Source organism: Clytia hemisphaerica, unplaced genomic scaffold (assembly GCF_902728285.1).
Source record: "Clytia hemisphaerica strain Z4C2 unplaced genomic scaffold, Clytia hemisphaerica genome assembly, whole genome shotgun sequence".
Taxonomy (NCBI): domain Eukaryota; kingdom Metazoa; phylum Cnidaria; class Hydrozoa; order Leptothecata; family Clytiidae; genus Clytia; species Clytia hemisphaerica.
In genome coordinates, this window is record NW_027103507.1 from 2,161,576 (window position 1) to 2,176,147 (window position 14,572).

Genomic DNA, 14,572 nt, shown 5'->3' on the forward strand with positions numbered 1-14,572 from the left:
AACAAATTAACAAAGTTGAATCATTGGCGCTATGATAATTGGAAACAAAATTAAAAGGTAAATGAGTTACCGAACCTAACTTTATGAGAAGTTTTTAAGGCTTTCTAAAGTAGACTGTAAGGGTCGATTAGAGAAACCAGAGAAAATCCGCATATTCATTTCCTTTGTATTTGTTTCATGCTAATGTGCTAGTGATAAATCACAATATTCCACAAGAAAAAAACTAGGTACCAGTGGATACCCCTTAAAACCAGACACCCCTTAAAACCTACAAACTTGGGTTTTGGGCTCTCTTAAACACCAAACTTAATTTAATATTGTATAATTCACTTTTTTACAATCTCTAGGTACTTTCATAAAATACCTAATTTCAAGAATTTTAATTATCGTAAAGTGTCGTAAAATTCGAAGTTATTGAAAATTTTATCCCTTCAAAAAATCATGTTTTTCGGACCTAGAGATTACACAAATGAATTTAAAGTCATAAAACCTATACTTTTTAGGTACCTATACTTATGGTAGGTACGAAAAAATCATTTTCTTCTCCATGGTTACACCCATTGAGTTTCAAGCCGAAGGCTAGAGGTCAATCTCCTTGGTAGGATTTGAAGCCAACAAATCCTACCAAAGTTGCGCGGCCTTGAGCGACCCGCCTGGTTTTTACACAAATGACAGATTGAAACTAAAATTTACCGCTTCATTTTGAAAAATATATCACTCGAAAACAAAGGAATTGCTAGATTCAATCCGTCATCAAAAATACGGCGCATATTTTAAGGCTTCAATTTTTCTTGCCTGAGAAAGGTTAGAGATTGACCTCTAGCCTTCGGCTTGAAACTCAATGGTTACACCCCAAAGAAATCGTAAGGCCGTCAAAGTTCTATTTTTAAATTTAATTTATGGTAGTGGCCAATGAAAATCGACTTTCTCAAAATATGGTCATATTGCATACCAACATCAGGGATATGATAAAGCGTATGATAAATGCTTTATCATATCCCTTGCCAACATGTCACAAATTTGATGGAGATTTTGAAAAACATTAGTAACATACATCAAAAATGAAGTGAATAAAAGTTTTGACCCTTCAAAGCCGTTTTTTGACAAACAAACAGGTGCAATTGCATTATGGATATGAAATCCTGAAAAAATACAAATATTGTTTTGGGGAATGGATTTCTAGCAACTATTTGATCAAGTGAATCACGGTTCAGCATTTGAATTGCAATTTCACAGTCTCAATAAGTTGTGAGCAAGGGGTCAATATTTGTAGGTTTTAAGGTGTATTAGTGTATGTTTTAAGGTGTAATTTGATTTTAACGTACAGTTTTGATAATGTTTAGGTACCAATGATTTAATTGTAGCATTAGTAACTTTGAAGTGAATCACTGTTCAAGATTTGAGACCAAAAGGACTATTTTATAAAATGTTATTCAAGAAAACCATTTTGTAGGTTTTAAGGGGTAAATCGCTAAAACTGCATTTTTTCACCAAGCAATAAAAATTTTCTTAGCAGCTTTTACAAAATACCATACACAGGGAAGAAATTCATAGGTAGCCTAGACTCACCAGAAAAAGTTTCAGCCCTTATTGTTTTCTCTATCAGGATATAGGGGGTACCTTTTTTTTGCTGTGGGTTTCTTTTAGGGGTATCCACTGGTATCTAAAAATAGTTAGTCGAGCTTGATGGATATTCGACAAAGCAAAACTGACAAAACAAAGTCATTTTCGGGTATTTGCTTATTACACAGCTCGGAGTCACAAAAGGATTTCTTTTGAAGGAAAATCATTTCATGAACATTTCACTAATAGTCAAAGTCCCAGAAGAATTGTAAAACACTCCCTTCTCATAGAGATGATGTCCTTTAAGTACCCTTTCTCACAGACCCGGTATGATTTCTTCAGTCAGCGGGGATAAAAATAACGGACTGAAACTCGATGGGGATCCATATTCCCATATTTTTATGGCTGGGGATTTCAATTCCTGTTTTTTTAATTAGAAAATTCAGTGGGGATGGGAAAAGTAGTAAATATTTTGCAGTGAGGATTAGTTTATTTGATTATTTTCAGTGGGGAAAAAAATTGGAGGATAATTTTCCACCGGGGACGATTTTTTGTTCATTTTTTTCCAGTGGGAATAAGGGGTCCCAGTGGGTCTGTGAGAAGGGGGTGTTGTAAAATATTAGATGTATTTGATGATATAATCTGGTCGAGCTTAACATCCATATTTGAAATCTCCATCTTACTCCTTGCTTGATGAACAGTATTAAAGTCTGTCTCAATATAATCTGTTTAACCACCTAGTTGAAAATGCTCTCCTTCTAAAGGATTTCTCCGTCAACCAGGATTTTTGTCCAAAACATAAACAGGCAAGAATAAAAATGATTTGTGATAAATTGCAGTCAAACAAAAAACAGGGCAGTAAAACAGAATAAGGTAATGTCAGCGTTAAAAGCATTCCTAAAAAGTTGGTTTGGTGATGGTGGTAGACATTATGAATTTCACTCTGTTTCTAAAAGCTCTTTTATCTGTTTATTCAGTTATATTAGCACATTCCAGCAGTCCAATAGCACTACTTTTCTATAAACCTGTGAATTTGCTGAAAGGAAAAATAAATAAATTGAGTCCTTTTCAGACATTGAGATTAACTTATTTTCTATCCAGCGAACAGTTTTCTCCATCATCATATAGCTCTAACACTACTGTACTGAACTGATACAGCACAGCACACAGCTGACAAGTAAAATAATTTTTGAAACTGCACCAAAATATAAAACAAGGCCCTATAAAAGGGAAATTCCATAAAGGAAAGTTTGCATTTTGTAAAAATTTATATAAATACATTCATATTATAGAAAACGTAAAATGTTAAAGCAGCAAATTTGTAAAATATAAAAAAAATGAAGCGACTGCTTAACTAGAAATTTTCGTCATCTTTCGTGACTTCATCAGCATATAGCTCAACAGATGACGAAAATTTCTTCTTAAGCATTCATATTATACGTATACATATAGTTGACACTCTCTAATTCGGGAATTGGATTCTCATTGAATACGTGAGCGTATCGAATAGTGGGAAGTCTCCCCAATCCAATAAACAAGAGGTAAAAATATTGAATTTTAGAGGTGGAGAAGAAAAACATAAGCGAAAATTGATTGTTTTGAACGATTGCATCAGTACAAAAAACCTTCAAAGACAAGATTTCATCAAAAACTACAGGATCTTATCACATAGTAGAACGTCGAATTAAAGAGCGTCAACTGTCACTGTAATAACATTTTTTTACTTTTTTCTCCTTTAAAAGATTTTTCACAGTATGGGAGAGGAAGACTTCGCGATTGATCTAAACACTGCATTGAACGTTGCACATTTCCGAAATTCAAGCAAGACATCTGGCAGTCGTACCTATTCTTGCGCTGATTGTTTTCTTGAAATATGTTACGTTTTGCTTCTTCCAGAAATGAAAGCTATATCATTTGAAAAATCAAGTGATATTTTTTAAAATTTTTGCCACCGCAGTAAGCCTAAAGCTTCCGAAGATGGCATTCATAGCTTCACGCATAAGGAAGTTGGGCAAACCATCTTATAATAGGGAAACCATCTTATAATTTTGCGCGCGTTTTTCAGTATTTTAGTTCCGGTTAAATGGTGTACCGGTAACATTCTTAGCTTGACTGTATTTCTATTGATTTATCATCATTAAAAACACTTTTTCGGATTTGTTTTGATCTGATTACCCATTTTCAAAGAAGCTCTATACAGGGTGTCCCTAATTAAAGTATCGAGTTTGAACATGCGATTGAGTAGAAAAGTTTGTGTGTGTTATCGGGAAAAGGATAATTACAAGGTCTCAAAAGAAGGTTGTCTATTGCTCATTCCGACATTTTAAATTTTCCGGGGGTTTTGTTGTTTGGAATTGATTAACTAACAGTTAGGTAGGGTCAGGGTTGCTAGTAACGGCTTGTCACTGTGCCGGGTGCATACTCGGCGCCTTGGGCCCCGCAGGGTTGCTAGTAACGGCTCGAATTTCAGTCAGGTTATAAGTCGATGTCGGAATGAGCAATAGACAACCTTCTTTTGAGACCTTGTAATTATCCTCTCCCAAACATCCCGTGTTATCGCTAAAATATTAGAACGTTCTCCATCACACAGGCTTATTACAAAAGGTAGTTGCAACGTATAAATTAATCGTAATGACAAAGAGAAAAAGAGGCAGAGCTTAAAATACAATTTTGTGAACACGCACATAAAACTTTCTACTCAATCGCATGTTCAAACTCGATACTTTAATTAGGGACACCCTGTATGTCTCTTTTATGACCTCAGGGAGTCAAATTAAGGGAAATTCCTTTTTTGGGGGGAAATTCCCTATTTAAACCACAAGTAGTTATTAACCGCTCTGAGCAACGCAAATTAGAAATTTTTATCCTTTCAAAAACTTGTCGTTTGATTATTACGGTAAAATGGCAGTTTAGTACAGTAGCGTTTAATATGATATAAATAAATCATTATATATCATTATTTTGGTAATAAAAGAGATGACAAAAAAAACAGATAAATGACTTTATATTATCTCTATAAGAAGATATCTATGAGATATAGACACAAACTGCTAATATTTGTAGACTAAATTTTGCTTCAGATGAGATGATACTCTAACAGAAGTAACGACTATCAGTAAAATTTCTTTCCAAATTCCTTATTCCTTATTTGATTGTTCTTCTGAGGTGGCTCTTTGACACCCCTGTCTCAGCAACCCGGTAGAGTTTAAAAGCTCACCGGGGTGGCTAAGAAAATAACATATGTAGGTATATCAGAGTTTAGATACATCAGTTTGTTTTGATTTGTGTCTGCCCTGTTGGGCTCAGATTTCCCATTTATCCTCTCTTTCAGACTCCCATACATATAGCAGAACAGGGTACCTGGCCAGTCCTTTTCAGTTCTTCATTTTGCTGGTACTGCTGTTTTTATAATTTGCTAACTTTATCAACTACTATCATCACAATCTTACTGATTTTAATTGCTGCTAATCCTTAATTGTATCCATCAATATGTCTTCCACTGAACTGTCACCAAAGTCTACTGAATCCAAATCTGCCAGAGCTTCAAAATGCCCTGGGTGTCACATTGAAAGAGTAAGACATGATTTTGGCATACCTGGACCAAATTGCACAGGGATATCAGCCTCACCACCGAACGTTACGCCTGAATCCAGTCCAAAAACAAGAGAATTAACGGCAGCTACAACGAAGATCTGCCATTTTGGATGAGCGAAGTGGACTTCCTGCCGCCCATAGCCAAATTGATATGCTAAGGGAAGAACTATCTTTATTGGAAAATGAGGAACAAACCCTAAGGCCCGGGGGGGGCACTTAAGCAAAAATAGGTACGGGGACGTGCCGCTGGTCAGGGTACCTTTTTCAGTGTTGCAGAATTACTGACAGGGTATCTAAAATTGCAAAATCCTGATCTGACAGGGGCGCAATTTCATGGTGTGTGTCTGACAGGGTCTGTTTTTGCCGTTTTTGCATGTAGAGTTCTTTTGCAAATCGTTTTGACGCGGCAGTGAGCAGACCCCTGTGAGGGGCAAACAGATTTTACTAGATGTTGCAAGACTTTATTGTAGATTTTGATTCAGATTTTTTATTTCAACTGTTATGTTTTGTTTCTTCCCATATCGTTGAGACATTCCGCTGAAGGCTTAGAACAGCTGTAGAACAGAACAATACTGTCAACTCTTCTGTATTAGTCTCATTGACATCCTCTCGTCCTCTTTGTAAAAGCGTCGTTTTAAAGCTTATACTTGCAAAATAGTCCTTTAAAACCTAGACTTCGTCAGTTCTGATTTTGATTCCGATTCCTGCTATAACATTCCACTTGCCACTTGAAAACAGATGATAGTTAGTTCCGACTAGTTGAAAACAATGGAACAAGTTGGCCGATTATAAAAATAATCAAAACATTACTTCTTTTTTGCGTTTTATGATTTGCCAGCTTGGATTAATTCACTTTTTTCTGCCAGTATGCCCGGGAAAACTAGCGGAATGATCCCGGAAAAGCACCAGTAATGCTAGAGCGGGAATGGGAATCTTATGTGATCCTACGGTAATCCTGGAAACGGATATCGGAAATTTATCTACGTTCATTATTACGTTTTTGAAATTTTAGCGTTCTATTTGTTCTTGTACATCTATAATATTGTACCTTTCTAGCTTTGAAACACATTCACACACAATATTAAAGATATGTTTACTTTGTAATTTCATAACTCTCGTCGTCGATTCTCTTGGTCGGTTTTCCAGGTATTGAGGTTAATGTTTAAGGGCTTTAAGCAATGCTGTAGTTTTTTAGCCTGGAAATGTTGATATCATGTTATATTTTACGAAAAACGCGAAACACGTGTATAAAGAGTAGGTTTTTAACATAGAATCTGACAGGGTAGGTTTTTCAGGGTAGAATCTGACAGGGTATAGGTTTTTACAGTAGAATCTGACAGGGTAGGTTTTTCATCGAATTTTTCTTCTGACAGGGTCTATTTTTCATCAAATTTCATTTCTGACAGGATCGACTTTTGAAACTCCAGCGGCACGTCCCCGTCGGTCGTCAAGGTAAGTGCCCCCCCGGGCCCTAAGGCATGATATCGAGGAGGAAGAAAAAAGGTTGGCTGGAGAAATTGAAAGTAAACGACTGGCAATTCTTCGTTTGAGAGCCAGTAGACAAGCTGCACCCTCTCGAGTTTCAACCGCCCAATCTTCAAACGCCCTCCCTTCTTCATCAGCTCCACCATTAGCGCCCATATCAACCGCCCGTCAGGGAATCCCCCAAACGTCTATTGGATTGGATCAAGCATTCCTTCGGATTCCCCAAACTACAACAACATCCGTCCTTCCACACATCGTTTCGTCTGCTGTAAACCCTTCCCCTTTAGTGGGAACGCAACAGAATCTTGATTTTCAATCCCCTCTCCATCCTCAACGTCCAACAATCAACCAAAGCGAGATCCTGCTACGTCCAACAAGAACGAATGATCCAACTCGTGGTAAGCCTCTTCGTATAGTTGATTTTGTTTCGAGGCTACGTCCTTCAGAAGAAGAAAAAGTGTTTGCAAGTGATAATAACTGTGTTCTAAAACTTTCTCTGCAAGATACAAAACCGAAACTGTCGTCTGTTACAGTAGAACAATTTAACATCGCTAACCTTAGAATTTTTTATGAACTTTTGTTTTCAAGTAAGCTTCCCTCCATGCAGGAGATCAGGGAATACCTTGCCTACTCTGTGAAGGTTCTTGACTGGCGACTAAAAACTCGTGGCAGTGTGCTGCATTATGATGCTGAATTTCGAGTTTTGCAGCACACATATGGCTACCCATGGAGTACTGATCATAGTCACGTCAAAGTTGTGTAACATAGTGGGGAAGATCATCATTCGATAGTTCGATTGGCCTGTTTTGTCGTTGGGTAGGGTTGAAGTGAGATTTGAAGTGATTGAGAAGACTTTGGGTTGGACAAGAAGCTTGAATATTTGAAAGAGTGCTACTTTGCTCTTTTGCCCGTTTGAAAAGTTTTTGTAGGTTGCGATTAATTGCTAGCTGGTTCAATTTTTCAGCTTCTGTTTTCAGATACTCATTCTTTAGAAAACGTGCTCGTAATCTGATCTTTTTACGAAGTTTTTGAATATCTGCGGAGTCAATTTTTTTTTGTCATCAATTTGTCTTTTTGTTGGTATAGATTATCTAATTTTTCATCGTTGTGCCATGGGTGAATTATACGGTTTTTGGTCAGTTTCGGAATATTTGTTTCAGCAGCAGAATTTATTGAGTGGATAAAATGTCGATTTATAGTGTCATTATTTTCATTCTCAAGATTTCTAGTGTTAATGTTGTCGATTGCAGTTTGTATAAACTGATTTCTGATATTTTCGTTATCTAACATTTTCAAATCGAGTTTTTCGTTTTTTCTCTTTTTGTTCCTTTCTCTGTAGCGTGCAGCTTTGGTGCATGGCGTATTCAAGGTCGCGATAACTAAACGGTGATCACTGTCAAAATCATAGCTTCGGTGCACTCTGCAGTTACTAACGTATTGTCGAATCCAGCTGCAAGTGAGAATAAAGTCATATACCTTTTGTGTTTTCCCATCGGGGGAATACCAGGTAACTCTGTGGCACTTTTTGTGAGTGAACCATGTGTTTAGGACGGATAGACGACAATTGTCGAAGAAGTTATGGAAGCGCTCCCCATTGTCATTGAATTCAAGGTTTTCTACTATTGAGTTTTCACGTAGTGATGTGTTTGACCAACTGGCCGATGTTGTTGCATTGAAGTCCCCAAGACATATAACTTTACGATTACTTTCGGTATTAGTGACAAGAGTTCTTATTTTGCTGTAGAATTTATCTTTTGAGGATTTCGAGTCTTCCTCTGTTGGAGCGTAACAACAAATAATTTTCAAATGACATCCATAGAGGGTGATTTCTGCAACAATAATCCTTGAGTTAACATAAATAATATCGCTTACTTCAATGTTTGGGTTGACTTTCACGACTATTCCAGCACCATGCATTCGTTTTTGAGTGTATCCACTCCAGTATACTTCATATTTATTTGTAAAGTCATTTGTTTTGATAGGGATAGAAGCTGATCCTTGAGAGAAACGTCTGACTTCCTGTAGGGCACAGATGTTGATATCTGCTTTATCGATTTCGCGAATAATTCGTTCAAGCTTTTGGTCTTCTCGTCCTGTACGTACGTTGATGGTTCCAAGTTTCCATTGATAGGTGTTTTGCATCGATTAGAATGTTCGGCCAGGGTATATAAGGATGTGTTTGGTCAATTCCTCACCCAGAGATAATAATTCATCACATCACATTTTTGTTTGTTTTTAATAGTTGTTTGTTCACTTTTTTGTATCTAAAGAACAATGGTGACCGTGCCCGCAGGGGTATACAAGACCACCTTTGACTCAAATTTGGAGTTATGGTGATTCTTTACGACTTAAAAAAGTCGAAATTTACTTTTCTCTTCTTTATCTTCATACAAATAGTTGTCAAAGGTTAGTGGTCCTCAAAACGTCGATTAAATTAAACTGAAATTGTTCAAAACCCATCACTTAAACATGTCTCGAATTAATGACACTTTGAAATAATTAGATTTTTGATAATTTTGCAAAATAAGTTCATACCAAAGCAATAGTCTTTCAGGCCTGGCTGAGTGTAAAATTACGTGCAAAAAAACTAGCAGTCTCTAATGTTAAATTTGTCGTGAAATATTTCGAATTTACTGAAAAACTTTAGTACTGAGTTGGTATGCTGGTATATGTTTATACTTTTTAGAGTGACCCAGTTTTTAAGGGTTAATTTACAATCTTGTTTGACCTTTGACGATTTTAGTCCAAAAAAAGGGGATTTTCAAAACTAATTTTTGAAAAAAAAGGAAGAAGAAAAGTAGCCATGCAAAAAATGACATTTTGGTATTTTTCTTTTTTCGGACTCAAGGGAAATGTGTTAGGATTGAATCTGAAGCTTTGCCAGGTTTTAAAGTATAAAAATGGCTCATTCAATCGAAACCTCCGTTTTGAAGGTCGTCTCCGTTTTAGGGGCCGTCTCCGTTTTGGTGGCCGTTTCCTTTTTAGTGGCTGTCTCTGTGTTGGGGGCCGTCTCCGTTTTGGGGGCCGTCTCCGTTTTGGGGGACGTCTCCGTTTTGGGGGCCGTCTCCGTTTTTGGGGCCGTCTCTGTTTTGGGGGTCGTTACCGTTTTGGGAACCATATACTGTAAGCTTTTCTGCATTAATTTTTTCATGCAAGCTTCATTCTTCACAGGGTGCATAGTAATAGTTCCACTTTTATAATGATCACAAATTGCCACAGTGTAATCCAGCACGAATTCTCTTCCTTTGGATGGCCTCACTCCAATATTTGGTACTTTTGCAACAAAAACATAGAAGCCAATATTGACATCTTCAAGTGGGAAGACATTTTTCCATTCGAAATACGGTTCAATACGCTCAGCAACATTTCTCGATAATATGATAGCCATCCCAGTAGCAAATGGAGCGTATACTGTTTGTCCCCATCTCTTTTTATCAATATACCATTTGGAATTTTTGTTTCGAATAGGACCACCACGCATATGTATAAAACCAGCATATAAAGAAGTCTTGTGCTCAACAGCAAAAGCATCTTGATAAAAAAGTTTGTAGGTATTCGGAATACTTACAAAGACGTCATCATCAGTTTTAAAGAAATAGTCAAATTTGCAATTTCTGATTGTCCAATGTATACCAAATTGTGTTCTTCGTGAAATATCGAAATAATTTTCAGTTCGGTTGGTAATCAACATGTCTCTGTGTGTTTTTGACTCTATTTTGGCGTTTTTAATCTTGTCGGCCACAAAACCAGTTATGAAGAGCACTTTGTATGTTGCATTCTTAAACATTGCTCTTTGTTTAGGAAAATGATCAGGATTTCCCCAAGTACGCCTGATGGTAGTACGCCTTTCCACATTTCCAATATGAGAGAAAACAAGGAATAAAATTTGACTGCTAGATGGTTTCAAATCTTCCTCGTTTAATAATCTAACGTTTGGCTCATTAATCTGAGATTGGTGTGAGGGCTTGGGTGTGTTCAGTTTTGGGCTTTGGTTGTCGATCGTGCCAATCTTTTCCTGTCTGATTTTGTTGCCGAATGAATCATTCAAAGATTTTGCAATTTGATCGAGTGACAGTGAATTCTTTCCCACCATTTCTCTCAATTCTTGGACATGACGAAGTTCTTCTTCGTGTATTATTTTGACATCATTTGATTGGGTGTTGCTTGGTGATTGGATTTTGAATTTAATGTGAGATCCATCCTTCTTAAACACACTCAAAAAAGCAATAAGTCCAAGGACTAGGATGATTATCAGTTTAGAGCTTTGTCCGCGAAACATTCTGTTAAAACTTTAACTGATGTTTCTACAAATATTTTTTAATGTTTGACACATGCTAAGAAAGAAAAATACGACAAACATTTTAAACCAGACATGGGAATGAGGAAGCTATTAAGTAACTGTTGGTTGTCAATAATGTTGACTAGTTTTTGTCAACGAGATTTCTTGGAGTAACCTTCGGCCTTTTTTGAAGAATCAAGACTGGAAAACACAGATTGAAAAACCACGTCCAGCGACCACGACCACGAACAGTGACCAAATAAACTTATGGCTTATCGAGTTTATCTTGCTCTCTCCATTGTAAAGAATGTCCTAATCAAGTCCTCGGGATTCTAAAAAGTGTTCATTATGTTGACAAAGTGACACTTTTTAACAAAACTATTGACAGCTGGTCATTATTCATGATTTCTGTAAACTTTATTACACTGGATATTTCAATTATGCTGAATGAGATGCCTTTAGTATGAATAGATAGAGCTATTCAGTTATAAAAAGTCAGGCCAATTTTGGAGATGGGATGAATCTAATCAATTATTCTATTGTCTTTATCCTGACAAAATGACTAATTTTGACAGAAATAATATTCTGATGATCAAATACAAAGCTTCTTAAACCAATTTCAAAATGTTTTGTTCATTAATCATTTTGATGCTGATAATACAAAAGGATAGAAATTGATACCATAAAAGTAAGTAAGTTTGCGACCGCAGTCGAGGGCAATCCGAACGCTCCCTTTTCGTAAAGCTGTCTACCCGAAGGTAGGGGAGAGCGCCACTCCTTTCCCTGGATTCCTCCACTTACCCATGATCCGTCTCTTTAGTTGCTGAGCATCAAGCAGAGAGGCACAAAGTACCATTTTGGGAATCTTTGGTATGACCCGGCTGCGGATTGAACCCACAACCTTGCGCACCGTAGCTGGATGCTCTACCTTCATGCTACGGTCGATGATACCCTAATCAAGCTCCCAGGGTGTGGAGATAACTGTTTTACGCATTTGGCATGTGTGGCTCTAATTAGATGAGACAGGGTACTCTACTCTTGCTCTTCAATACAATATTTTCAAATGATAAGGAGAGACACTCTACGTTAAAGAAAGGGAAAAAAACTAGATAACCTGAATTTATCTTGTCGCTGATCGTCGTCGTCGGTCGTGGTCGCCGGTCGTGGTCGAAGTTTAGAAACTCCCCAAATAATCACTTTTAAAGCTCGGGCAAGAATGAAATTTTCATGTTTTGTACTTCATCTAATCGAATATTTCCATTTGGGAGGGGTACACTGGCTTACAAGCGATATTGTCAGCCGAGTTGGACAATTCCCAAGCTTTTTGATCCTCGGAAGGTGAGTCTTAAGTCTCATGTTAAAACTCAGAGTTCAAACTCTACTTTTTTAAAATTGGAGCGAAATTGTAGTAAGAGACACTTTGCTTTACGAGGACGACAGGTCCTTCTTACCACTCTAAGAATTTCAAATTAGTCTTTCTGAGGGTTGGGATCCCTAAGCTCCTCTTCAAGGATGAGAAAAAAACAAACAACGAGCTCCCTATTAAATAGTAGTAACGTTTACAAAGATCTAATTTTTCCCGTTAAAATTTGTTGTCTCTAAAGTCTCTCTAGTTCCCTTTCGGAAGGCGATAGCAATATTTCGAGAAGTAAAATTCATTCTAGTAACTACAGTATAACCATCTAATGTAATCAAATCTCATTATCGACCTATTTATTTCGTAAATAAGGTTAGTAAAGATTCAGGCTTTTCATGATCAAGTATTACGCTAAGCTATACAAAAAAGTTTTTCGATAATAGACTATTTTTTCATTACATGATATATATTCGTTTGTTCGCTCCCACTCAGTCCTGGTCAAGCCCCTAAGATACACGAGTTCAGAAAAACATTTAAAAATGAGATTAATCGTTGCTTTGATCTATTACATGTTTTTTTATAAGAAGCACCTTTGTAATGAACTTGAGGCTGAAAACGGTCCGGAAGGGAAGGAGTTGTTAAGGAACTGCTCAGGCTGAAAATAAGAATACAACTTAAGGAACAGAGAGTTAAACTTGGACTTGCTCACATTGACTAAATCCTAAACAAAAAGCTGACACTTAGTATTGACGAAAACCATTCAATAAACGTTTTTTCTGCACTATAGTCCATTGCTATACTTATACAATGGTTTTACACTTAGCAGATCCTATCTTAGCAGCTTGTTAAACAAGGAACTTGATAAGGAACTTTCAGGCTGAAATACTCTAGAAAAATATGGAACTCCCGGCTCGGAGCCTAGTTAAAGTTCCTTATAGTAAAAAAACGTGTATTTTACTTTTAATTTTCCAAAACTGGAAAATTGCCTCCCCAATCGTCCAAATTTTGGTCAATTCACCATGCTACTGAAAAGAGAACAGTAGATAAAGCTGACAAACTAACCAAAGTTACTGTAGATCGTCTTTGTCCAGTAAAGTGCCCGGGGGGGTACTAGGGTTGGTGAATGAGGGGTATGTGCGGATGGGACCTCCGAAAACCGACCCTTAGAGAGACCAAATTTTAGTGAAAAAGTGACCCTTAGAGAGACTTTTTCGAAAAATTTTCCCTGATTTTCAAAAATTTCCTACCCTTAGTGAGAATTTTTTGTAATTTTTTCTCTCAAAATCAAATTTTTTTTCTAAAAATCGTGATTTTTCCCACCCTTAGAGAGACTATTTTGAAATTTCCTGATTTTTGTAACCCTTAGAGAGACTTTGAAAGGTGAAAAACCCGACCCTTACCGTCCGCACATACCCAGCACCTATTTTTGCCTAAGTACCCCCCCTGGGGTAAAGTGCAACTGAAAATTAAATGATTTCCAGTTCCAATAAATCAAGTCGAAATATAATGAAAGTCTAGTGTAGTTTATGTAGCCGAAAGAAGTTAGAAGAACTCTAATCCATTCTACTCTACTATTTGAGCCCCGAACAATTTTACGCTTCCTCGCAAAAGCCCAGGCTCTGCGTTCATTGATACCCTTAAAAATGTGAATTGTGCAATTCAAATGTATTTCAAAGAAGGTTGAGTTACAATTCAATTCATAATTCATACACATTTAGCAGTTAAATCACAGGTAGTTCATGAATTGCTCTTGTATTGTATAATTTGAATTGTATTTGAATTGAATTATGCATTTCAAATGCATCTCAAAAAGATATTTCAAAAGCAATCCTTGAACTACTTTTGGATTGTATAATTTGAATTGTATTTGAATTATGTTTTTTTGAGAATCACTTTTTTTGTTTCAAAATTATAATCCAAACTTATTTCAAATTAAATTACTTTTAAAACATAGAAAAAAGACTATGGGGGGGGGGGGGCGTACGGGACTTCCAAAAACCGATAAACCGAACAAAAACAGCTCAATCACCGACACCGTGATGTTTTCCCTTCACCGATAAACCGACATATTTCGAGCTCTTCACCGATAAACCGACAAAAAAAGGGGCCGAAACCGACAAACCGCTCAAAACCGCTTTTCCGTACGCCCCCCACACTATGGTCGTGTTCACACTACAGACCTTCCTTAATAAAAATGTAGTTAGGAGAATCTTTTGTTGACTACAATACAGAACGTGCATTTAACAAAGAGTAGAACGCGTAGTATTGTAATTTTTAATCGATCTTCCTTAATT

The 14,572-nt window shown here is 36.8% G+C and overlaps 2 protein-coding genes across 2 annotated transcripts; both read right to left on the reverse strand.

Moving 5' to 3' along the window:
* Positions 1-6,986: 6,986 nt before the first annotated feature.
* On the reverse strand, positions 6,987-8,784 carry LOC136798992 (uncharacterized). The gene is made up of 2 exons (XM_067055679.1): positions 8,119-8,784; positions 6,987-7,082 (listed from the first exon to the last, which is right to left on the reverse strand). The coding sequence occupies exons 1-2, from the start codon at positions 8,782-8,784 to the stop codon at positions 6,987-6,989; spliced, it is 762 nt and encodes a 253-aa protein (XP_066911780.1).
* Positions 8,785-9,455: 671 nt separating this feature from the next.
* LOC136798963 (beta-1,3-galactosyltransferase 1-like) lies at positions 9,456-10,972 on the reverse strand. The gene has a single exon (XM_067055649.1). The coding sequence runs from the start codon at positions 10,919-10,921 to the stop codon at positions 9,548-9,550; it is 1,374 nt and encodes a 457-aa protein (XP_066911750.1). The 5' UTR covers positions 10,922-10,972; the 3' UTR covers positions 9,456-9,547.
* Between the last annotated feature and the right edge of the window lie 3,600 nt (positions 10,973-14,572).